General features: G+C 41.3%; 1 protein-coding gene and 1 long non-coding RNA gene across 2 annotated transcripts in view; one reads left to right on the top strand and one right to left on the bottom strand.

The window, feature by feature from the left end:
• Nucleotides 1-11094, bottom strand: part of znf462 (zinc finger protein 462) — a 25380-nt gene extending 14286 nt beyond the window's left edge. The window contains 6 exon segments of the mRNA XM_079846864.1: nt 1-332; nt 3788-3925; nt 5329-10682; nt 10838-10952; nt 10955-10978; nt 10980-11094. The exon segment at nt 1-332 is cut by the window's left edge and continues 6 nt beyond it. Coding sequence (XP_079702990.1) covers nt 1-332; nt 3788-3925; nt 5329-10682; nt 10838-10952; nt 10955-10978; nt 10980-11063 — 6047 coding nt within the window. The 5' untranslated portion in view covers nt 11064-11094.
• The window catches only part of LOC307144490, a 299734-nt gene extending 274649 nt beyond the window's left edge, over nt 1-25085 (top strand). The window contains exon 3 of the long non-coding RNA XR_013818760.1: nt 24561-25085. This is a non-coding gene — a long non-coding RNA (uncharacterized lncRNA). The remainder of the gene's footprint in view (nt 1-24560) is intronic.
• Nucleotides 25086-26179: the final 1094 nt, after the last annotated feature.

Here is a 26179-nt window from a genome sequence, read left to right as displayed (position 1 = left end):
CTGAAGGGCGAGGCGAAGTGGCAGAACTGGCAGCTGTATTTGTGGCTTCTGTTGACGAGTGCGACGGCCGAGTGGCTCCTCTCGTGCGAGCGAAGGCCCTGCATGGACATGAACATGCGGTTGCACATCCCACACGGATGACCGGGAAGAGCACGAGGCTTTTCCGGCGGGCCCACGATCGGCCCCGTTTGCACCGGCTCCTCGGTCTCCATGGCGACTGAAGTCTCCGAATGGTCAGGGGTCACCGCATCCACATCCACATCCTCCACCTCGCCGTTGGATATTCCGGGAACGGGAATGGGATCGGGAACGTGCGTCTCTGCTGCTTCCTGCTGTCAGAGAAAATGACTGAAATTAGTCATCCAGTCATATTCGAAAGTCGAAAGTTTGCTCACCTTCAGGCTGCATTTATTTAATCAAAAATAGATGCATTATGAAATTGTGAAATATTACAATTCAAAATTGTTTTCTTTGTGAATCTATAGTAAACTGTCGTTTATTCCTGAGATTCCAGTGTCACATGATCCTTCAGAAATCACTCTAATATGATGATTTGATGCTCAGGAAACATTTATGATTATTATCAGTGTTGAAAACACTTCATGTGGAAACTGTGATACACAAGTTTGGGGTCAGTAAGATTTATTAAAAAATAATTATTGTTGTATTCAGTAAGGACGCATTAAATTGATCAAAAGTGACAGTATAGACATTTATGTTACAAAAGATTTCTGTTAAACATTTTTTTTAAGTTTCTAAAAAATCATGAAAATAAGAAACATATTAAGCAACAAAAACCAAACCAGTGAGTTTAGAATTAACTTTATCCAGGGCTTGACATTGACTTTTTTGCTCTCCAGCCACTGAGGAAAGTAGTTTTCCAAAGTTAAAAGCCACTCAGCATTTTCACTGGCCACAACTCTGGCATCGATACCATGGGGAACATTTAGATGTTTTTAATATGATCTCATAATTCGGCAGCAGGTTTATTAGGCTGCCGTCGCTTTAAGACCTGACGCACGGATCCAATATACTGTTACTTTGACTTAATACGTATGTGAATACTCGCCAAAACTGGCATTTTGACATTATGTTGTGTGTATTTGACTGTTTAAGCACAATAAGCAACGAAAAAGAACTCAATTTAGTACTGAGAGGCATTTTTATGCATGCACACTTTGGGTGCAAGTGTCAAAAATCTGCGAAAATTAGTAAAATTATCCCACACTGAGATTCAAGGCCTGTAAAAAAATGTTTTATCTTTTTGACAACCCTACATTGTACTTCGTTTATTATTTCAGACGCCTTTTAATTAAAAGACTACAATAAACAAAAGTATATATATTATATGTAAAATTATTGATAATGTCAAGACCTGAGTCTGACTATATATATATATATATTTCTTCATTATGTAGTGAAATAAACCTCTACATGTTTTTGACATGCTTAAGGTTTGTGACATTTGATAATCATGATAAATACATTTGACAGTCTGATATGATACTTCTCTCAGGGCTGAGGCACAGATGATCGTGTTTGATCACGGCCATTAAAGCTCTCTGAGTCTTCCTGCGCTATCAGGACATCCCTCTTTCTTAATTTAGAAACGGCCAAGAGGTTCCTGTGTGTTTCTGAGACATCTGCTGCTTTACAGCCCACAGCAAATTCAGCATCTCAGAGAGAGAGAGTGAGAGAGAGAGAGAGAGAGAGAGAGAGAGAGAGAGAGACAGAGAGAGAGAGAGAGAGAGAGAGATATCTGACCCTGCACTTCAGATGCACCTCTGCACCGTCAGCCAATCAGAGCCAAACACACTGAGAGACAGAGAACTAGATTTGTCAGTGCAAACTAGATGACCGATTTGACCTTTTAATTCCACCATCATGAACCAGAAGTGAAAACTGATTTTTAACAACTCATAGTTGAGTCAATGTTTTGATTGATAACTGATATTTTTTAACACATAAAGTTTAAAAATACGCACAAATGCATGATAATAACTAGAGGCCACAACACAGTGAGGCCAATGTGACATATGGCATATTACTAACTAAAACGTTTAAAGTCACATGAAATGGTTATTTTTAATAGAACATTGCTGTTTATTCTAAATTATTTATTATTATGGTTTTAAATTCATGTTCCTGGTAATCTTGAATCAGAATAAGTTCCTCTTGCAGCATCTCTTCCTTGATGTTGTGGGCGGGGCAACCTGTCACTCAAATGAGATCCACCAATAGCAAACCACAACCATCCAATCATCCAATCAATTCCCCACGGACACAATCAAGCCCCGCCCACATTCTTGTTCCAGAAGTGTTTCACTCGGATATATGAAACAATAGAGAAGAAAAGACGAGCGCAACTTCCCTTTCATGCCGAGTTTAAAAACAGCAAACCATTACAAATGAGAAAAAAGAGTATGTAGTACACTGGCATTCCAGTATTTTCTACATAGGAGCCCAGTGTTTCCCAAACTGGGGTTCGAATTGATGAAAAGCTATTCATTAAATCATAAAAATGCTAAATTAAAATAATACAATTCCTGCCCTTGGGTCTCTCCTCAGAGTAGCTGTTCTGAGTCTGTGAGCGTGTGTGTGTGAGCGTGTGTGTGTGTGTGTGTGTGTGTGTGTGAGCGTGAGTGCTGCCCCCTAGTGTCCGGTGTGATTCGGCCCTATCCTGGCCTCTGTCTGCTGATCCTCACTGGGATCCCATTCAAATCCTCCCTGCCAGCGTCCTGGCACTCTCAGTGGAACACTAACACTAAGACGCTTACACGCCACTCTCCACGCCACACCGTCAAGCCCACCTAACTGGCTTTCTCTTCAGAGACGAAGGGTTGCGTTGCCAGTCTCAGGATTCTGCTGCGATAAAGAGACAGGACTTGGCCGTGTGTAAATGCAGCCCCTCTGCACCTTAAACACTGTGAAAGTCCTCATTAAGAAATCCATCACACTCACACACATTCTTGTATATATTTATACTCCAACCACAAATGCAACTGCATTATCTGATTGAAATTAAAGTAATAAAAAATATTATGCACTAGTCTTTAAACCACATTTTGCATACTATGAATTCACAAGCTCACAAGACTTTTGAAATTTCATTTGTCACAGTGCATAACAATTTCAAATCCACTAGTGAAGTCAAAGCTTGAAACACACTTTCCATTCACACAAATGTTAACCGAATATCTTTTAAATAGGCACGTCAACTACCCTACCTAGAGAGCATTTTAAGGCATCATAGATGCGCGTCCAACACAAAGGCGGTTCCAAAAGGTGGATAGCAACATTGTTGCCCTCAAAAAACCTTATTTAGTCCAAGGCAGCATCACATTCAGAAAAGAGCTTTAGAAAAAGAAGAAAATCTTTCATTCTCAATATGCAAAAATGTATAACTCAAGGCCACAAGATTTAATTACAGGATCAACTTTACGACACGTTCAAGGCTTTCTTCATGAATGCCCACACGGTGAAATAAAACACTTGAGTTTAAGCAGAAGTTATTTTCTGTGTTTCTTCTGCAACACTCAAGGATTCGTCTTTATTTGTCTATTTCATTGAATGTGCAGCTGAATTATAGCAGGTTAACAGTGCAAACAAAGAGAAAAAGACCCTTAAGCGGAAGGTCCAAGCGGCCTGTGAATGTAGTTGAGAAGATGCTGAAGACTGAATATAAACATTGTGCTGGAGTCTAATAAGACTGAAAACGTAAACAGATGGGAAGTTGAAAATGAACTAATGTAGCTGTTTAAAGCTATCTGATAGATGGTGCTCTTACCTTCACGTGTCCCTCCTTGGCCTCGCCGTACTGCACATGCTTTCTCAGGTGGTTGCAGATGGCCCGAAGGGTGGGGTGGACCTCCACGCAGAAGTTGCACCTGTAGCCGACGGGAGTCTTATCAGGTGTGACCTCCAGCTATAGAGAGAGACAATGACAACAAACTTTACTGATGCAATCTAGTTATTTGAACCACTTGCATCTATACTTAAGCTGTAGTGATGCTGCATGCTTGCAGTGTCTAGTTTTGTTGCATTGTGCTTGTATGCAAACTGGCTTTTAAAGGGGACATATCATGAAAATCTGACTTTTACCGTGTTTAAAGGGATACTTCAGCATTTAGCATTAAGCTTTGTATCAGTAGAAAACCTGTAGTATTTTAAAATTACTGTGCTTCCCTCCCTCATATCCCCCTGAGACGAGAGATTTATGTATTTTTTTGTCTGGAAAAAATCCTCCGATGACGCAAAAATCGTCATTTTGCGTCATCTGAGGATTTTTTGGCCAGAGGCGAGTTCTCAACCCGCCCATAGGAGGTGGGATCTCACTCACAGAATGTACACATAGTGTCAGTCATCTTTTTTTAGAAGCTAAGCTAGCAGGCTCTTGTTCTGTGGAGAAAGCTGAGTAGTAGGAGAAAGCTGAGTAGTAGGGGTTACCATCCTCTTTTTCCCGGACATGTCCGGCCGTCGAGATCGTCCTGAATGTCCGGGATTCGGATTTTGCTTTCCACAGTCGCCATTCATTGTTTACATGCACACCTTTTGTTTCAGTCTAACTGAATTCATTCCGATTGATGAATCTGAATGTAGTGTTTACATGAACGCTAAACATGTGATCGTTTGATGTGCGTTTTAGCATTGCTAAGAAAATTCCCGCTCCTCCGTGAGAGATAGCCTTCGAGACCGGTGCGTCTCACAGGTGTCGCTCATCAGTAATCACGCCACCGGCCTCGCCGTTCTCCCGCGGCCCTAGCCTCGTCCTGCTCACCACAGTAAACATAATGAATGCCGACTGTAGAACGCAAAAGCCGAATACCGGACATTTTGGGCGATCTCGAAATCCCGGGAAGACTCGTCACGGAGACTCACGTTAAAACGGCGTCTTTTAAGTTTTGAGTCAACTAGTAGCCTAGCCTAGTTGTTAAACTGCACACTCTTACCGGTAGGCGTGGCTTGGGAGTGGCCTCGTAGAGCAGCGAAGTAAGTGCATTCTGGGAGTTGTTGTCTTTCATCCACATAAAATAAAATTTCTGGCTTTTCTCAGTCTAGAAGGCTCCAAATTCAAAAATAATTTCTTCTACATAAATGACCCATTTTAAATACACATTCATTTTTCCAGAGGTGAAGTATCCCTTTAAGTGCTATAATCGGATCCCCAGTGCATCTACCAACCCAGAAAACGTGAAACTCAGTAACTTTGTTTTGGTAAGCCTTTCTCTGTGAACCATACATTTATATTACCATAAGACACCATAAATTTACATTACATCTTGTGAAAAGGGGCATAACATGTCACGTTTAACACATTTCGAGGCTCACCTTATTCTCTGGTTTGGCTTCTGGTGGCTCTGTCGTCCTCTGCTTGCTTTGAAGCTGTTTTCTTCGTTCCAGCCTCATGGCTCTCTTCTGGAAACCCTCATTGTGGTTCATCAGATGGACGCCGAGTTCTGGAAGGGTCAAGAACTTGATTTCACAGTGGGTGCACTGGTAGAGCTCCGTCCCATCTTCTGCAGGGCTTGGGATGGTGACGAAATCCCACTTGAGTTCCTTGCTGTGGCAGTCGTTGTAATGCATCACCAGTAGCTCTTCCGCGCTGAACGAGAGCTTGAAGCATTTCAGACATTTGAAGGGAAGCCAGTCCACGTCACCTTCAGGCTCCACCTCATCCTTAACTTCAACTATTTCCAACTCCTCCGTGGATGGAGGTTTCTCTGCTTCCTGGGAATAGATCACAGTGAAGTAACGGCCCAGTTTGCTGGAAGGCTGCTTTTTGGGAAAGACTCCGGGGTGGCGCTTTATGTAATGAGAAACGATACTCTTCCTGCTGAAAGCCTGGAAGGAGCAGAGCGAACATTTTCTCCGGTCCACCGCGAGCCTCAGCTCCTCGCTCATCGCTGGAGCCTCTGCTTCTGATGCCAAGGGCACCATCACCTTGTTCGGTTTCTCACTCACCGTCTTGGATGCTGCCAAGCAATGCGTGTAGTAAGCATCGATGTCGTGGCGTTTCTGGTAGTGTGCGGCGAGGCCTTTGCGGATGGGGTTGGTGTAGGCGCAGAGCGCACATTTAAAGACGTTGTTCTTTCCCTCAGGCTGCGCTCTGACATTGTTATGCTTGATACGGTAGTGGCGCGCGATACCCTTCCGGGTGGAGCAGAAGTATTTGCACAGCTGACAATTAAACACAGTGTTATTGTCACTCTTTGCGACTTCGGAAAGTGTGATGTCGAAGTCACACATCTCTGAGACTTCGGTCACCCTCTTGCTACTGCATTCAGCAACTGAATCGTCTCTTCTAGCCGGCGACTGCGTGGCGGTTCCTTTGAACATATCTGCAGCCGGTTGATTATGATATTTCTCATAGTGTATCTTGAGTTTCTCTAAAGTGCCGTGTGTATAAGGGCACATCTTGCAGCGGTACGCACCATAGCCCTGCCTCTGTGTTTTAGATCGCTCATCGCCCTCGCTAGTTAACTCGTGTACGTGCTCGACATCATCAGCAAAGTCCTCAGCCGTGACTTTGATGGAAGGATGTCGTTTCTGGTAGTGTGTGAGAACTCCGTGGATGCGAGAGTTCACGTACGGACAGTGTCTGCACTTGTAAACTGAGCTAGGGTTAATGTCTGCTTCCTGAGCAAAGTCAGCAGCTTTCACTTTCATGCCCGGGTGTTTCTTGCCATAGTGGGTTAGAAGCCCATGAAGACTGTTGTACTCGGACAAGCACACGGTGCACTGGTAAGGGTTGTTTGAGATAGATGAGGCGGCAGACAGAGAGAGATTAGATTGGCGCTCATGTGTTGGGCGAATGACTTCAACTGCAGTCTCTTCCTGCTGGTGAGTATTGAACGGACTGGACGTCGAAACGTGTCCTTTGGCCAGAAGCTTATCAGGTGCTTGGTTCCCCTTGATAATGTCGATGAGGACAGACTCATCACCTTTGATGGCCCAAGGGTGCACTACTTGGTAATGGTTAGTAATGTCCCAGATGGAGCACGCCTCAAAGGCACAATCTCTGCATTGGTAATGCTTCGTTTCAGAGTTCCCCCCCTGTCTGCTTGTGGAAGTATCAGGACCAGCCCACAGCTTGCTGGCCATGTAAGTGTAGTCAACATTGTGCTCAGGGTGGCGTCTTTGGTAATGCATGAGCAGCCCGCTTGGTTCAGCGTGGGAATATATGCACCACTCACAGTGATAACCAGCCTCCAACACACCATCCTGATAAGCCCAGTGTAAGATCGTCATGGCCGTGGCCTTCACAGTAGGATGATCCTTCTTCAAATGCTTCTTCAAGGCGTACACGTAAGGAGACGTGTACACACAGTGTCTACACTTCAAAGATCGCAACGACCTGGATTTGTCTGCTTCAGTAGCTACAGTTGCAGTGGACGTGGAACTTCCCGCGTGGATCATCTGCGCTCTTTCTCTCTGACTCCTGACCACAGCTGTATGTCTACGGACGAGGTCGGCGTTGGCTTTCACGTCCCTGTGCTTCTTCTGGTAGTGAATCAACACTCCCTTCACAGTGCGGTTCCCATAGTCGCAGTGCTGGCAGAAGAACAGCATTTCAGGTTCCCCTTTGTCGGATGCTCCTTTAGTGTTGGAATTACTTGACCCTTCAATCCCGTTGTTGTTGAATTGCTTTAGAAACTGTTTAGGGGGTGCGATCTGTAACTCGTCCATGAGTTTCAGCAGTCCTGGGGTTGGGGGTGCCTGCTTTATGTACTTTGCCGTCACCTTAATCTCTGGATGCCGCTTTTGATAGTGGACCAGAACGCCCACTACAGAGCGGTTGTTGTAGACACAGTGTTTGCAGTAATAAACATCTTCATCCAGAGCCACAGGTAGGATGGCGTTCGAAGACTTGGGGGTGCTGGTTAGGCTGTAGGTTGAATTGCTCGACAACTGTGCTCGGTCAACAGATATGACCCGCATTGTCTTCTGTATTCGGAAGTACGAAGCCTTTTGCTCGGGGTGTTTTTTCTGATAATGGACCAGTACTGAGTGCATGTTGGGACTTGAGAAAGAACAGACATCACAGTCATACACCACCACATTACCTCCCAGACCTTCTCGAATAACTTCAGCCTCGGTGTTTGCTTCTGGCGTTTTGCAGATGCTTTTGAGAGCCGGACTGGATGATGATCTGGACCCAGACGAGGTGGAGCTTAAACTCTTCGGCCCAGAATTCAAGATTTCTCTTAGTGTTTGGGACTCAGAAGCACTCTTCTGAGGCTGATCGACCATGTAGCTGGAAAAAATCATGGCATTGTTGATCTTCACTGAAGGGTGCATTCTTTGATAATGGGGCATCAGACTCCGCACATTTGGACTTGTGTAGGAACAGAAACGGCACATATACACCAGATCTGGCTGGTTAAAGTTCAAGACGTTGCTTGCTTCTGGATGGTGCGTCATATAGTGCTGGTGCAGATCATTAAAGTTGTTATATTCGATGAAGCACTCGAGACAACGGAAGACTGCGCTCTGATCCTCTGGGTCCAGGATGTATCTGAAGCTAAACTTGATGTAAGGGTGCATCCTCTGGTAGTGTGTGCTGACACTGCGAGCGGACTTGTTTTGGTACTCACAATGTTTGCAGTAGAACAGGTTCCCGGGTACCTCAGTGTATTCAACATTGTCCTGATACGTCTCCCTGCCATCTTGACTGCTTTGATCTTGGGCATCTTTAGATTCCAAAGAGGCACTATAATTATCTTCATCATCAGAAATGGTTAATTGAACGGGAATGTTTCTTGACCCGAGTTTGGACTGCAGACTGCGCTTTCTTTTCCCAACGCCACGCTCTGTCTGAAGACCTCCAGAATTCCTAACATGCTGAGTGTTGAATGTGTAGTGCTGACTTTGAGCATCAGAGGTTTCTCTCTCTCTGCTTGCTTCTACATCGACGTGATTACCATTCTCCTCCACGTCATCATCCATCTCCTCAAGGTTAATCACATCCTCGTGCTGTTGGCTTTGACTAATCTTGCTCTGGAGATTATTTGCAATTTCATCAATCCTTGTCCGTTTTTTGACAGGAGAGAGATCCAAGGGCAAATCGTTGATGGACTTTCTTGCTGTCTTCCCAATAAGGTGCTTCTTGGTTGAAAATCCAAGGATTGATGTTTGAGTTTTCTGGACAAAGCTTGAGGAGCTGTAGGACTCGGACTCAGAATCTTGCTGCTCATTGGACAAACCCTCTTGACCAGTAACTTGTGTTCCATCACAGTACGAGTGTTTGTGTTGCTGGTGGACACGTAGACCTTTCAGTGTGATGGTGGAGAAGTTACACAGTGAGCACCGATGAGGACCCTGCTGTTCCTCGCCTGCACTGGATTTTTTCCCGTTGATTTTTGAGCTGCTGTTTCCTCCATTCACAGGCTCAGAGCGTTCACCTTGACCATCTAGACCTTCACTGGTTAAGTCCATGGAGTCCCATTCGGAAGACCCACCATGACATTGTTTGTGCGTGTCAAGCTTTAGTGGGTTGGTGCAAAGAAAGGGGCACTTGTCACATTTATACACAGTAGCTTTGCCAGATAAGTGTATGTTCTCTATGTGACGAGAAATACTACGTCGGTGCATGGTCAAGAAGGAGCAGAAAGGGCACTGGAACCTGTTCATGTGTCTTTTGAATGGAACTCCTTTCGTTTCTAGCAGGTCATTATCCTCTTCTGACAGAAGCAGCTTAGTAGAATCCTCAGCTGGCTCCGTGTAATGGGGATCCTCCAAGTCACAGAGTTCCTCATCTGAACTGCTTCTAGAATCATTCAGAATGCTGGCATCTAGATCCATGCCAGACCTAGACATATCTGACATGGTGAAAGTCGATCTCTCTGACAGTATGGAAGATCCTGTGCTGTTAGGTATTTTTGCTGTGAGCTGTGAGTAGTGAAAACTTGATATCCCTGAAGTGGACTTGAGCGATGCATTGCCAGAGGATCCTTTGATTGATGAGGCATTTGTGGAGGAACCTTCAATGCTCGGTAGATCGTTCAGGTTTAAATTGGAGGTTGGAGTGCTTCTCCTAGATGAAGCCGAATCAGACTTGCTGGATCCTGCACTTCCGTCATGCATTTTGGGCTGTTGCAATGATACCATAATCTTCACCATGTTACGGTGTTTCTTCATCATGTGATCGGCTAACTGCTGCCTTTGCAAAGTCTGAAAGCCACACCACTCACAGTTAAAGCTTCCTTTTGACTGGGGTTTGATCATAGATTCCAACACTCGGCGTTCTACATTCCCTGGTGACTCTTCACTCTGTTCTTCGACGGAGGAGGCTTCAGAATCTAAATCCAGAACTTCTGCTTCGACAGGAGCTGAGTGGCCTGCAGGACCTTCTTTGTGATGCACTTTCTGGTGTTTCAGAATGCGTGCTCTGTGTGGGGATTTATAAGTGCAATACTGGCAGGAAAAGACAGTTCCTACACCATCATAAGTAGTAGCGCTGCAGCTGGCCTGCTTGGAAGTCTTGAAGGATCTCTCATCGCTTGCTTCACCATGGACCTTCCTGGTGTGTTCACTGAGAAGAGAGCTGGATCTGAAGTACCGCACACAGAACTTGCATTGAAAAAATGAAGTTGACGTTTTGCTTGAAGGCTTTGCTGATTGGTTGTGTTTAGCTTGCTTTGAACCGGAGGAGTGCCCAAGGTCTTTGTTAAAGGAGTGGATGCCTGAAACAGGAACAGAGAAAGAAAAACGTTGAGCGCTTCAATTTCACACAAATTAGGATGCCAGAATGACTGTTCTGATGTAGTTTCTCTACTTCTAGAAGACTGCACTCATCATCTATTTCTATTTCAGGTCTCAATAAGAAACGTTGATATACCTGCGTCCTTTTTCAAGGAGTCATAATCGTGATTGGTCAAGTCTTCCTCGTCCTCTGTTTGGCTGTGGGAGTTTATTGAGTTTGACCTGGACCGTCTGGGAGACTCCTCACCTTCTCCACTTCTGTGGGCTGTAGGAAGGCCCGTGTGGACGTCTTGTATGTGCACCTTGAGCTCATCGTTCGTCTCTGCACGGAAATCACAGCCATCGCACTGCAGCACTTCCATCGCTTAGGACTCCCTGGAAAATCAGGGGAAACTGTTTAGAGACAGAAAGAGAGAATGGGGTAAGAGTATAAACTTGCAAAGACATTTTATACCATTGTATTTCACAGAAAAGAGATGAATACAGGATACAACAGAAGAATCTATCTTTTTTTGGAGAGTGGTCAGTCTGCTCCAAGAACAATAGCTGAGGAGGGATTATGGGCTGATTTGTTCCATTTTTTATTACCCAGGGATAAGCCTCAGCTGGAGCATACCAGTGGGCCTTGGTATTTACATCAGCATGTTCCATCAGATTGCATCAAGCCCTTCTGAAATAAGATTGAGTGAATCCGCAGAGGGATGAGGAATGCTCAGGGCTTCAGAGATGCAGTGCAAACACAAAGGATTATGGGGCGGGCTGTCACTTGGAGGTGGCATTATTATGTCCCATGACCTAAGAGCACCCGGCAACTGTGCCAATCAATGAGCTGAAACAAAAGTATGATTCAGTCCCTGATCAATACTTTTTCATTAATTCGCACACCGCTGCCAAATTCAGCACATACACATGCTGTCCATGCACAAATCTCTGTTGTGTTTGGGGAAAATTGCAATATTTCATCATGACTGCAGTGAACATTTTCATAAGCCAATAAAATATTTTCACGAAAATCTACAAGCTGAGCCAAATTACATGGTTGTTTGTGTACATTGATTTGAATGAAACTAATTCAGCACTGACCTCATGTAAACCTTATGTTACAAAGAAAGAAAAAAAAATATTATATATATAAAACCACAACCGCTGCAAAGAGTTATGGTTTTCTTTACAACACTAAGCATGTCTTCTAGTAAAAGACCATGAACAGATACAGCGAACATGTTTTCTTTCATCACGGGTCATTCTCAATGTGATCCTCAATGTGGCAAGGACATGAGTGTTAGCATGAATTCAACAACAGCAATGCATTTTAGCCGCCGTACAGCACTGTACCAGCTCTGCATATCTGAGAGCACTCAACAAAGACCAGAGTGATTCTTCAGCCTTGGCTGGCTCACACATTCTCTGGGTGATTTCTGCAAGAAAAGGCCTCAATGTCAGGGGCAGAATTATATGGGTTTAGTGCAATGCTACACATTAGAGGAGGTCTTGAATGCTGTAAAAGCAAACAAAAATAGATTCTACTTGGTTCTTAGTCACTCCTAAAGTTACAAGGGACATTTTCACTGGGAACTGAGGACGAGATGAGATAAAATAAATCAGTGAGGTAACTCTGCATTCACAAAGGGACCAAATAATGTCAGGGACATGATTGCGTTTGTTCTTGAAATAAGACACACAAAAGCATGATCTACAGTTATCATACAACATATGTGTCTTAAAGATGACAAGAAATCAAAATCCACTATTTACTATTTCATTTCACCGTTTCTTATTTGGCACAAATATCAGTGCATGCAATTCCGAAGCAACAAAAATTGTTTACGTCAAAAGGTAATATGTTATTACAATATTACTGTCTTTCTTCTGATGTCACCAATGCATGTGGGTGGTAAAAATAATGTGTCAAGAGTACAAAAACTCTTATTAATATGGAAAAGATGCCTTTTTATTGCGTGCCGTGGCGTCACGTAGCATTGGTTAGGACACAGTGTTAGACAAAAAGGTTCAGTGAGGTTCTATATAGAACTCTAGGGTTCTTGACTCAATTTTTAAGAACCTTTTATCCCAAAAGGTTCAATGGGATTCTATATACAACTCTAGGGTTCTAGACCTCAATTTTAAAGAACCTTTTATGCCAAAAAGCTTCAATGGGGTTCTATATAAAACTCTAGGGTTCTAGACTCAATTTTAAAGAACCTTTTATCCAAAAGGTTCAATGGGATTCTATATACAACTCTAGGGTTCTAGACTCAATTTTAAAAGAACCTTTTATGCAAAAAGCTTCAATGGGATTCTATATACAACTCTAGGGTTCTTGACTCAATTTTAAAGAACCTTTTATGCCAAAAAGCTTCAATGGGGTTCTATATACAACTCTAGGGTTCTAGACTCAATTTTAAAGAACCTTTTATCCAAACGTATCAATGGGGTTTTATATAGAATTCTAGGGTTCTAGACTCAATTTTAAAGAACCTTTTATCCCAAACATATCAATGGGGTTTTATATAGAATTCTAGGGTTCTTGACTCAATTTTAAAGTACGCTTTATGCCAAAAAGGTTCAATGTGGTTCTATATAGAACTCTAGGGTTCTTGACTCAATTTTAAAGAACCTTTATTCCAAAAGGTTCTATATAAGGAGAAACGTCTTAAATGACTGCATAATACTTTCATGTTTAACAGGTTTTGTCAATTGTTTCTATTGATAAAGGATGTTTATGAGCTGTTTAAATCATAAAATTTACTTGAAATTAAAAATAAATTGAAGCTAAATCCATAAAATGACCCCACGATGGGAAAAAGTTTGATATATGAAGCGCCTGATGGAACCCTTTAAGATTATACAGAGTGTAGACTTCACCAACAGAAGAGAAAACAGGTTTCATGACTGAATGGTTGGAATTCCTGCCGGATGAGACGAGAATAAAGACATTCGAGCCCTCACACCTACATCTTATCACCTGTGGCCTCAAACCGTAAAAGCAGACATTGGTTTCAACCTTCATTCTGAACAACACTGCCAGTGTGTCCCAGGGCAGGTTCGCCCATTGTCTCTCGAGGTCGAGTTTCAGCTCCGCCCGGATCTGTTCCGGCACTCCAGAGGAACTTAGAACAAAAGTTACATCCATATCTGGACAAACCCAGGTAGAGGAGAAAACACAAACGCGAAATTATGAGTCATAAAACGACGCAAATTGCACCTAGCAGCCTGTCTGGCGGATCTAATGGGGTGAAATCTGTGAAGCTTTCATGTGCTTCTGACAGCCACTGAGCGCCACAGATGCTTTGAGCTTCAAGGGCAGCCATTTTAAGAGCAGCAATGTGTGCTGAGGTGTTCAGGCAGAGCGTAACATGGACTCGCAGATCTGATCCTCTCGCTGCCACTGGAGAGCAGCTGACAGAAATATATCTAGCAGATGTAACGCACCCAAAACCTTCAAGCTCAGCAGAACTGCAGGAAGAAAAACCCTTCTCCCGTGCCAGCCTGAGCTCAGCTCGTCACATTTTCAACATCTTGGGATTTAAAACGTTGTCAAAATGATTCCAGTTCACATTGATATGTGGAAGCGACAAAAAAACTCTGTTTTATGAATTTTAAAGGCCAGACAAGTCATTTGGTGAGGTCAAAAGACACACGCCTGCGCACATATATATTCAAACGCACATACCTATAGACCTTGTGTAGCTCCGCCCCTTCTCAGCGCCGCGCTCGTTGTCTTTTGACTTCGGTCTGTATCTTCACAGCGATCTTGCGTATTTATGAATGAACGGCTCGTTTTAAATCTTCCCGGTCGACTGACATTTGTTAAGACATCTGCTTTAAACATTACAGCATAAGGTCTGTAGACTGAACACGTGATGCGCGTGTGCACGCCGACTGCGTTCTCACAGGCTTGCGTTTTTGAAGTTTACGCGGAGATGATCACGTTTTTCACAATTTTTCAACGCTTGCACCTTGGAAACTGTTTCAGAGTTTGCGTTCTCGAGCACCAAACACTGCTGTTATGCAAATGAGCGGCCAGAACACAGTAAAAGTTTCTGTTTTCTGTTAGAACGGTGTCATGTTAGTGGCCGCTAAGTTAATAACTAATGATCGTTGCGACGGAAGTCAATCAATCAAAACTAACTTAACTTTATTCTAGATCTGCTGTAAAGCCAAAACAATCTCTGTTACTGTAATCTCCTATTATCACTGTAAAGCTGCTTTAAAACAATCTAGAATGTTAAAGCGCTGTATAAATGAAGGTGACTTGACTTTAAAAAAGACTTTGCATTTTACATCCGGCACCCAAAACTGATTTGCAGTAGGCGTGCGACTGGAGAACGCTGAAGACAGAAACACTTGTCAATCCCTCTTTATTATCATAGATCTGAACTTAAATGGCTGTGGTTCATGAACGCTCTGGAATAGAAACCTACGGCTGGTCATTTTAAAGAGGCACTCAGCAGATTATTTCAGAAGTGAAAGCGCTTACAGGAGTTTACTGTAAAGCAAAATTACATTTGATTTATACATTACAATTTGGCCTCTAGAATCGCTAGAAAATCTTGTTGCAAATTTGAAGTTAACATCTCAAAAATTGAGCCGCTTCAATGAAAAGTGAGTATTTAAGCTTTCGATTGAGACCTAATGTATGATGATTCCTCAAATATGTGATGGAGATAAACTGTCCCAGTTTACATATTTGAGTAATCATCATAATCAGTTAACTGTTAACCAGTTAGGGTTATGGTTAGGGTTAGCAGCTTTGGTTATTTGGTTATTTTGATTATTTTAACAATAGTTATTTATATCTTTTTCTTGTGGAAACATCTCCAAGATGCTTCAACAACCTCCCTGCAAACTCCTAGAAATAATGCACAGATATTCTCGGGACAAACCACTTATTGGTTTTATTAAGTTATAAAATTTCTTACTTTTCAGCAGTTCCTAAAACCTTGCAGGTCATTTGTTCCAAGAAACCCTGGAGAGGTTTCCTACTCGCACACTAAAGCAAAAGATATACATAACCGTCTTAAATGTGAAGCATCTCATGTGCCAAGCGTCAAGAATCGAACCCATGATCTTGGTGTTGCAAGCTCCACCAGTTTTCACACGTTGACGCTCCATTGCGCTGGTTTTCCATCGGTTTTCCATGTAAACACACACTAGACAGATGTCTTTGACTCTTGCGCTTTTATCTTTTGCAGCGTCTCACGCTTGACAAGACATTCAACTTATTGAATAACCTGAACCCTAACAGTCTAGTAATAGTTATACTCTAATGAGACTCAGTTGACATGTCGTTTCATGACTAAAAGAAGTTAAACTTTTAAAAACACATCTTTTTCCCACTCACTGTACAGACTACGATCAATAAGTCACGGAAACTGATGCTTTTCTATTATTTTAACTCATGCAAACAATTTCAATGTTATTAAGATATGCAAGATTCACCAGCCAGTTTGGTTTAACTTAATTTAATGCAGCAACTGAACTTAAAATCAAGTTTTAATGTTGTTTATGTGTCTATGTGGTGTTTTTAATATGCTTTAAGACAAACCTTGTGTAAATTCATAATTCTCATTGGCTCATTTGCATATTCATAGAACGGCGCATACTAAATAAGGTAAGGGTGTCGAGTTACATTCAAGATATTTTAAGGCATGAAGATATTTTTGCAAGGAAAAAATGCTTAAATATGTCAGTTTGGTGATCAAAGATGAGTTTTAAGGGATAAAATGATTGACTACAGGGGGATATATAAGTTAAGTTAAGTTGCATCAGGTGGACATTTTTGCATCTTGCATTTCTCAATGCAAAAAAGCACGTTCTGTGTGAACCACACACACAGGACAGAGATAGAAGGACTCTCATGTCCTCAAAACAAGCTTAGAGGAACTAAAGCTTCACAAGGGGGACTAAAAATGCAAAGCATGCCTGAACTTCCCTCTTTCAGAGCTCAGAAAACATCTGCAGCCCTGGGGTGAGAACCAAGACCTGGGAAAACCCGGGAGCGGCAACCCGGACACCTTCAAGACCTTTCTATCCCAATGCAAACGTCCGACTCCATGGAGTCCAAAGTCTACGGTCGTTTGTTAATCACCAACGCAGCTGCCCCCCCCCCCCCACCCCCTCTCAAAGAATTAATCTTAACATTAGGCTTAATCTTAATGATCCAACATTAAGCTGATTAGAAGTACAGGGGTTTTGTCCTTAACCGTCGATCCACCATCTCACACGAGAGAGAGAGAGAGAGAGAGAGAGAGAGAGAGAGAGAGAGAGAGAGAGAGAGAGAGAGAGAGAGAGAGAGAGAGAGAGAGAGAGAGAGAGAGAGAGAGAGAGAGAGAGAGAGAGAGACAGAGAGAGAGAGACAGAGAGAGAGAGAGAGAGAGAGAGTGTTCTCGTTCATTATTCTGTTTCACCAGGAACATCTCAGCTCATGGACGAATAATGATGCACTGATTGAGCAAGTTAACTGATGGCTGAAAAACATGTTAAAACCAAACCAGAATCTAGCATTAACATTAAACCGGATTATTACAAATAGATATAGTTACAAGTGATGTAGCCGCTTGAGGACTGTTAATTTGCTCATTGGTTTATTTCATAGCTCAGATGAATGTGTGTGAGCTTCATTGAAGTGTCATCTTATGTTCCCCAGTGGTCAAGTTTGGAATAATTCATATTTTTAAATATTTCTGAAAGAGTCTCTTCTGCAGTTATGTGCTCAAAATACAGTAAAAATTGTGAGATATTATTCCAGTGTAAATCATCTGTTGTGTGAATGTGAATAAGTGTAATTTATTCCTGTGATCAAATCTGAATGTTCAGCATCATTACTCCAGTCTTCAGTGTCACATGATCCTTCACAAATCACTCTAATATGAGGATTTTGACACATTTCTGATTATTATCAATCATATTTCTGTGAAAATTGTGATACATTTTATTTTTCAGGATTCTTTGATGAATAGAAAGTTCAAATGAACAGCATTTATTTGAAAAATAATCTTTTGTAACATTATTAATGTCTTTACTGTCACATTTGATTAATTGAATGTTGAATGCGTCCTTGAGGAATTCGTTATTTTTTATCTTTCTCATCCCAAACTTTTGAATGGTAATATAGCACAATTTCCACAAAAATATGAGCAGTTTTCAACACTGATAATAATCATAAATGTTTCTTGAGCATCAAATCCTCATATCAGAGTGATTTGTGAAGGATCATGTGACACTGAAGACTGGAGTAATGATGCTGAACATTCAGCTTTGATAATTACACTTTACTGTATATTCACATAGAAAACAGATGATTTACATTGGAATAATATTTCACAATTTGTATTTTGTATAAACTGTATTTTTGATTAAAAAAACGCAGCCTTGCTGAGCAGAATAAACTTCTTTTAAGAATGAACATGGACTGCACAGCGGCAGATATTTCAGTCGGGATCTTGGAGACATCGAGTTTTTCCTTCATAGGGTTTAGTGAGTATCAACTCCGCCACCGACACGTTTCTGGTCTTTCCACAGTCTGGAGACTGAGGAGCTGAAGATCAGGTTCTCAGACGGGTGGAACGGGATCTTCAGCGTGTGGTTTGGACGCATCTCAGCGGGTTATATAAGGTTATGGAACACGTTATGTAAAACACACGACACATTTCTGCCACATGAACGTCACAGGAAGAGTCACTAGAGATGTCTACGGTCCTGGTGCTTCAATACCAGGTTGATCCTAAAACAAAACTTAAGAGGAGGAGCAGAAAACCAATTTGGTTTGTATATATCTTTATAAATAAAGTAGCATATTAGCAAACCTGCTCTCCTCAACAATCTGCCGTTTGAGACACCATTTATCATCAGAAAACTGAAAGAGATACTCCACTTTTTTTGGAAATAGGCTAATTTTACAACTGCCCCAGAGTTAAACAGTTGAGTTTTACCATTTTCAAATCCATTCAGCCGAGTTTCTGATATTTAGAAGAATATCAGTAACCAGACAGTTTCTGGTCTCATTGACTTCCATAGTAGGAAAAAATATATACTATGGAAGTCAATGAGACCAGAAACTGTCTGGTTACTGATATTCTTCTAAATATCAGAAACTCGGCTGAATGGATTTGAAAATGGTAAAACTCAACTGTTTAACTCTGGGGCAGTTGTAAAATTAGCCTATTTCCAAAAAAAGTGGAGTATCTCTTTAAAGTCCGACTGTAGTCAATAATCTTATCCCATAAAACTCATCTTTGATCATCAAACTGACATATTTAAGCGTTTATCCTCGAAAAATGCCTTAAAAAATATCGTGAATGTAACTCGACACCCTTTCCTCATTAAGTATGTGTGGTTCTATGAATATGCAAATGAGCCCCGCCTCCACTCACTCACTCAGCTCAGAGATCCACTGGTTGGCGATCACACGTTGATCTGATTGGTTACAAGGTAGTTTGTGACGTCAGAAACACCAGCGATTTCAAAGCGTGTGTTTGAGACTGTCTTTGGTTCACTGCAGTTTTAAGGAGGAAATACTCAGCAATGCTGTCGACTTATGAACTTACACATGGTCTGTACACTAAAAACACCAAATAGACGTATAAACAACATTAGAAGCTGGATTTTCTCCACGGGGGGACTTTAAAGCAGATTATTGCAGAACTGAAAGCACTTCGAGAAATGAAAGTGTGGGGAAAAAACGTAAACTCTACGGTTCTTGACTCAATTTTTAAAGAACACTTTAAGCCAAAAAGGCTTTATAAGGAGAAACGTTTTAAACGATTGCAATGATGGAAGGTTCTGTGAACTCTTTTCTTCTGAGATCACGGTTCTGCTCCACTAATGTCACATGCTGACCAGTTTCCTGAAGAAGACTTCCTGAAGCATGCTTTGAGAGTTATTTCTGGTTGAATTGGGAACGGTGCCCTTAAGGTTACGCAAGCGACCAAAATAACCCTGGACTGAGGGTTTGAACAAACCCACCAGCACTCTTGAGCCTCTCTGAACGCTGATGGTGTCACACAAAGCTTGAGATCATGAGAGGCCAGAGAAGAAGAGGAAACTCAGCCAGACATTCAGTTTCATACGTGCCGAGCAAAAACACACACATCTCAAACACATGTTCTCCATTACAGCAGAAGAAGCCGAGCTCTGCAAACCTCTAGTTCCTCAAAGCGCTCGGTCATGCGGCGTCTGGTGAATGGGGAAGTCTCAGATGATTCTCATGATAAAGCTCAGTTTGCACTGAAGATCTGGCCGATGAGATCAGAGACCGAACGCAAACTGGTTCCTGTTCTCACTGGAGTTTCCGGATAAACTGGACTGAGAGTGACACGTTACTGGTCTCTCCAACCGTTTCAACATCAGGTCTAAAAAAAAAAGAGCCTTTCATTTATATTTATCATGCATAACACTCTCTTCAGTATGAAAGCTTCTCTCAAAGGTTGCATTCCCAATATCAATTAGAATAATTGCAAATTATGTTCATGCTTTTCAATTAAAACATCGATTGCAAGAGCATTTATAGTCGAGAACAATAAGCGTAAAAACAATATACTCGACATTCGTGTTTGGATGCATCGCAAATATAGATTATGCTTAATAATTTTACTCCTTAAAACTCATGTTTGATCATCAAAATGACATATTTAAGCGTTTTTCCTCGCCTTAAAAAATATCGTGAATGTAACTCGACACCCTTTCCTCATTAAGTATGCGTGGTTCTATGAATATGCAAATGAGCCCCGCCTCCACTCACTCACTCAGCTCAGAGATCCACTGGTTGACGATCACACGTTGATCTGATTGGTTACAAGGTAGTTTGTGCCGTCAGAAACACCAGCGATTTCAAACCGTGTTGAGCCCCGCCTCCACTCACTCACTCACTCAGCTCAGAGATCCACTGGTTGACGATCACACGTTGATCTGATTGGTTACAAGGTAGTTTGTGACGTCAGAAACACCAGCGATTTCAAAGCGTGTTTTTGAGACTGTCTTTGGTTCACTGCAGTTTTAAGGAGGAAATACTGTCGACTTATGAACTTACACATGCTTTGTATACTAAAAACACCACATAGACGTATAAACAACATTAAAAGCTTCACATAACGCTGACTATTTCCCAACGATCATATCAACAGATGTGAGATCTTCTGGACTGATGTGCTCATAATCTTCTTCCTCCATCCAAATCATTGGCTTTTATGTTTCAAAGCAAATCCCTTCCAGGAAGCATATGGCAGCAGAAATAGGTCAGCCATTAACAAACCTACATGAAGCTTCTGAGACGCATCCAACACAAGCCGTTCCCAAGAGCAGATTTAAGACCCGCTAACCTCTTCTGCAAAAAACACCAGTGTTATTCTCGTTCTCAACCGGCCATGAAGAACAGAAGGAGAGTGACAACCGAGCTCTCCCTGCGCTTCCCCCGAGACACACTATCCCTTATCAAACACACAGTAACACTAGCCTGACATACAAGCAATAACACACGAGCAAGACGATCCAGAAAACAGCTTTTATACAACATCTCAATGAACAAGCTGATACTGAGTGACTAATGTTTTAGACATATTACAGATTGTCTCGATTCTGAAGCAATTGGTGATTTTGAATCATCTCTGAATTGAACAAATCAGATTCAATGAGACACTCAATGACAGCCCACTGATTTTTGTTCCTGAATGACTCGTTCATAATGACTCAATGACGCTTTTTTCTTTTCTGAAAAAATCCATTTTGAACAAATCGTTCAAATAAATGATTCAAAAACTCATCCATTAAGATTCAATGACTCATACTGAATGAATCAGAGTGAGTCATTGAATCTAAATGATTCAATGACTCATTCCGAAAGAATCAGGCTGCGTCCAAAAGCGCAAACTCTCAATTCAATTCAATTCAAATCAAAACTTAATTGTTTATCCCCACAGGGGTACAAAATTGTCTTTAGACAAAGGCTCAACAAACAATACAACAACAACACATACTCTTGAAGAGGTACTTATTTTGAATAAGTAATTACTTCACAACTGTTAAAAAAGTACGTAGTATGAATGTAATCCGGACATTTGTACAGCATACATTGCCAGCTTCAGTGGCATCGCTTCCTAAGTCCTCTCCCGTCGCCTCATGGGATAGTAAAGTGTCCATCATATGTGCACGTCAGTATTTGGCAGAGAACTTGTTTGCTTATTCTGTTTTTCACCTACTATACAGCCTCAGTTTTAATGATTCAGTGAATCATTCATAAAGACTGTCAGTTGTTTCCTTTCTGAGTTTGAATGAGTGATTCAATGACTCACTCATGATGACAGCCACTTGTTTCGTATCTCAATGAATCAGTGTTTTTGAACAAATTGACTCAATGAATGATTTAATGATTCAGTTGCTTAATTCCTAAATGAATCAGTGTTTTGAACGAATCGGTTGACTGGATGATTCAGTGAGTCACTCTGGCGTAACAATGGCAAAGATGCACACAAAGTAGACACATTTATGTATGCAATTCGCTAAAATGATATGCTCGAGTATAAAAATATAATCTCTATGCCCTAAAACAAATGTTTTTATGAAGACTTTAGCCCTGTGCTAACTTTAATATTGAAGTATTTAAAAAGATAGTTGCAACTTCAACCACTCGACAGCGCTGAACTCTTACTTCTCTAACCAAGAACCGAGAGAAGAACCGAAAACATCATCAAATCTACAAGTATTATTTTCACAGCACAGCAAAATGTTTTGTTCTCATACAACTTTTCCACCAGCTTTAATAATCCCACATATTGTCCATACATTTCAGCAATAATCTAATGATCAGAATAAAGTGATGAATATTTCTAAAAATGGAAGAACTTTCCTAGTTCAATGATCAAAATATCAATGAAATCCCATCTATGGATTTAAAAAAGGGAACAATCCATACAATTTTTTTTTTTTTTAATTGCTGTGGGTTCAATAAATATGAATTCAGCAAAGCCCCGGAGTGTTCCCAGAGCGTAGGAACACACTGATGCTCATCTGAGGAAGTGCTGTGGTCGAGGAGTCTCCTCGCTCCACTGCTCCTGACTGAATGATCTCCCGCATCAGCGCTAGCGACTCCATTTCACTCGCGCGCGCGCCAAGGCTAATGCTGACACTGGTCATCCACCATTTTGTGCTCCTCAAGGCATCGGCAGCAGATCTTCCTGACTCTCAAACCCTGCTGGCCTTTCACACACACATGCATTCACACAGAATGTTCTGATCTAATATGACCTCTGACCTGTAATGCCTGAATCATAATCATAATCATAAGTCTGGTTTCTCACGAGGGTTTCCTCCATTCTGTCACTGATGGAGTTTTGGCTCCTGTCGCCTTTGGCTTTTGTCTTTTAATTTAATATTCAACACTATTATTGCTCTCCTGCACTGACACCATTATATGAGAACTGAACTGAGCTGGACTTTCTCCAGAGCGGCTATATATATATAAATTAACTAAATTAATGACTTTTTTACAACAGAAATGAAGCATCACTGAACTTCCTTAAAGGAGAACTCCGGTCAATTTTAACATTGAGCTAATTCTTTTGTACATTTGGAGTGCTGTCAGTACAGAGAACAACGACAGAAATCGGTGTTGCCTACACCGTGTTATCCTCTTTTTAAAATTTGCACCCTGTTGACTTCAATGGGGCAAGTCTTAAACCTGCTTTTAGCCTCTTAACATCCTTGATGTGTCATTACAAGTGCACAGGTCATGTGAGTGATTCCTTCAGAGTGAACACGGTGAATCTGACTGCAGTAGATGTGAAAGATATGAATAAAAATGATGTTATTTAAGCCAGCGCAAATACCTGTGTTTACATCCTGTTTTCGGTCGAAGGCCACAGTAGTCGATTGCCGAGTTCACGCGCATTGGTTTAGTTACCTATGATCACGCACGTGAACTCGACAATCGACTACTTTGGACTTCAACCGAAAACAGGATGTAAATACAGGTATTTGCGCTGGCTTAAATAACATCATTTTTATACATTTCTTTCACATCTACTGCAGTCAGATTCACCGTGTTCACTCTGAAGGAATCACTCACATGACCTGTGCACTTGTAATGACACATCAAGGATGTTAAGAGGCTAAAAGCAGGTTTAGTACTTGCCCCATTGAAGTCAACAGGGTGCAAATTTTAAAAAGAGGATAACACGGTGTAGGCAACACCGATTTCTGTCGTTGTTCTCTGTACTGACAGCACTCCAAATGTACAAAAAAATGAGCTCAATGTTAAAATTGACCGGAGTTCTCCTTTAAGCTGGACTGAGACGCTATTGTCTTCTGGAAACAAACTTTACTGCATTATTCTCCTGTTAATCTGTAAAGCTGCTCTGAAACGATCTATAATGGTAAAAGCGCTGTATAAATAAAGGAGACTTGACTTGACTTGCGTTCACACATGAGAGCAAACACTACACAGCTTCCTCCAGCGAAAGCAAAACTAACACCAGCACGATCCTCTTAATCACACAGGAGATCTCTTTAATATCAGCACCAGAATCTCCAGTCTCAAACTGAGTCTGCCGTCGAGAGACAAACATCTCCTGATGAACTCTCACAACTTACAGGAGGAACATTTCAGTTAATGCCGGAGTGAAGCGCCATTAGCCTTTGGAGCAACACTGGAAAATATCAATAATCAACTTCATTTGCAGTAATACTTTACAATAAGGTTCATTAGTTAACATGAACTAAGAATGAACAATAGCATTTATAAATCTTCTTAGTTGATATTAATTTCAACATTTACTAATACGTTATTAAAATCACAGGTTGTATTTGTTAGCATTAGTTAATGCACTAACATGAACAATGTGTGTTTTTATTAACTAACATTAAAGGTGCATTAAGCAACTTTTCATGTTAAAAATACCCGTTTTCTAACCCATACATGCTTAAACAATTGCCTGATGGGCTGAATGAGCCCTTCTCTGATCACTGAGATTGTCTCTATAATCCTGTAAAGTAAAATAAATAAGAGGGATTCGGGCCGGAATTTTAGACTGGGCGTGACGTCATGCGCGTTCACGGCACGCTCACATAGCTATGCCTGGCAGGTTTGTGTATTCGCCGCCATTCTCCGTAGAAGATGGATTGTAAGAGACCTGCTTGTAGTTCATTTCAAACACCAACGCAAACTCCACGTAAGATAAAAAAAGAAAACTTTTGTCTAGTGAGCGTGCACATCTCTGGCTGCAGTTTCGCTTGCCGCCAGAGGGGGCATAGTTCTGCAAAAACTCAGAATCTTGCTTAATGCACCTTTAAGAAAGATTAATAAATACTGTAGCAAATGTGTTGCTCATGGCTAGTTCATGTTAGTTAATACACTAACTAATGAACCTTATTGTAAAGTGTTACCGAAATTGCTAGTAAATATCACAAATAAGTGCAATGAAATCACATTAAGCTTTGGAAATTGTACTTAAAATGTAAAATGTACTCCAATAACTCTCAAAAAATGATATTTCAGTGTATTTGATCAGATCCACATGCGTGCTTCATGTAAAACCACAATGCGAGTCTCATATCTGCACAGCAACGCATCAAATAAATGTCTTGCGATTAAAAACGCTGCTTTACACTCACACGGCGAGTCTTCGACACAATCTCAGCTCTGCATTATTTAAAGAGACATATTTCATCCGTCCTGAGCTTCACTAATTGCCGGCCTCAGGCGTGGGAACGTTTTATCTAATGATGATGGATGAAACTCTAGGAGATGCTTCACTCAACGAGGTCACGCTTTCCTTTACGTAGAGATATCTCCAAACCCAGATCTTCTTCAAGCACTCCAGTCTCGTTTCTGCATATGCAAACATGGACGGCCGTGATTGGTCACGAGAGAAACACATCTACCAATGGCATGATGCATTTTTTGTCCTTTACTTTTAAAACAAAAGCATGAAAACTAATGAGATTCCAGAGCTGTCATGGAGAAGAGTATCAGTGTTAAACTTTTATGCTTTGGTTTATTCTGCCGAACAATATTTTGAAGAATGTTTCAATTGTTTTTGAACACTGAACAACCAAAACACTGCAACATTTCTGAAGAGTTTCTTTTGTGTTCCTCTGAATGAAGTGAGGCTGAGAGGCTTGAAAGACGCGGAGGGATAAATGATGACAGAATGATCATTTTTGTCTGAACTATTCCTTTAAATAGTTTAATAATCTCAAGTACACAATCTCAAAAGCAAATAAAGACTAACGGTTGGATTCATCTGTGCAGAGAAATCAAACTTTCAGAGTTATTATGAGATATCGAAAATCCATATATTCTCTCATATGGAAAAGACAAAGATAACACTAAACCTTACTCTACTATACACTATACTATACTACACTATACTACACACTACACTATACTACACTATACTACACTACACTACACACTATACACTACACTACACTATACTACACACTACACTATACTACACTATACTACACTACACTACACACTATA

This window comes from Squalius cephalus (genome assembly GCF_949319135.1).
Source record: "Squalius cephalus genome assembly, chromosome: 17".
In the NCBI taxonomy this organism is placed as follows: Eukaryota; Metazoa; Chordata; class Actinopteri; order Cypriniformes; family Leuciscidae; genus Squalius; species Squalius cephalus.
Note: the sequence above shows the minus strand (reverse complement) of the source record. Positions and strands in the feature narration are given on the sequence as shown.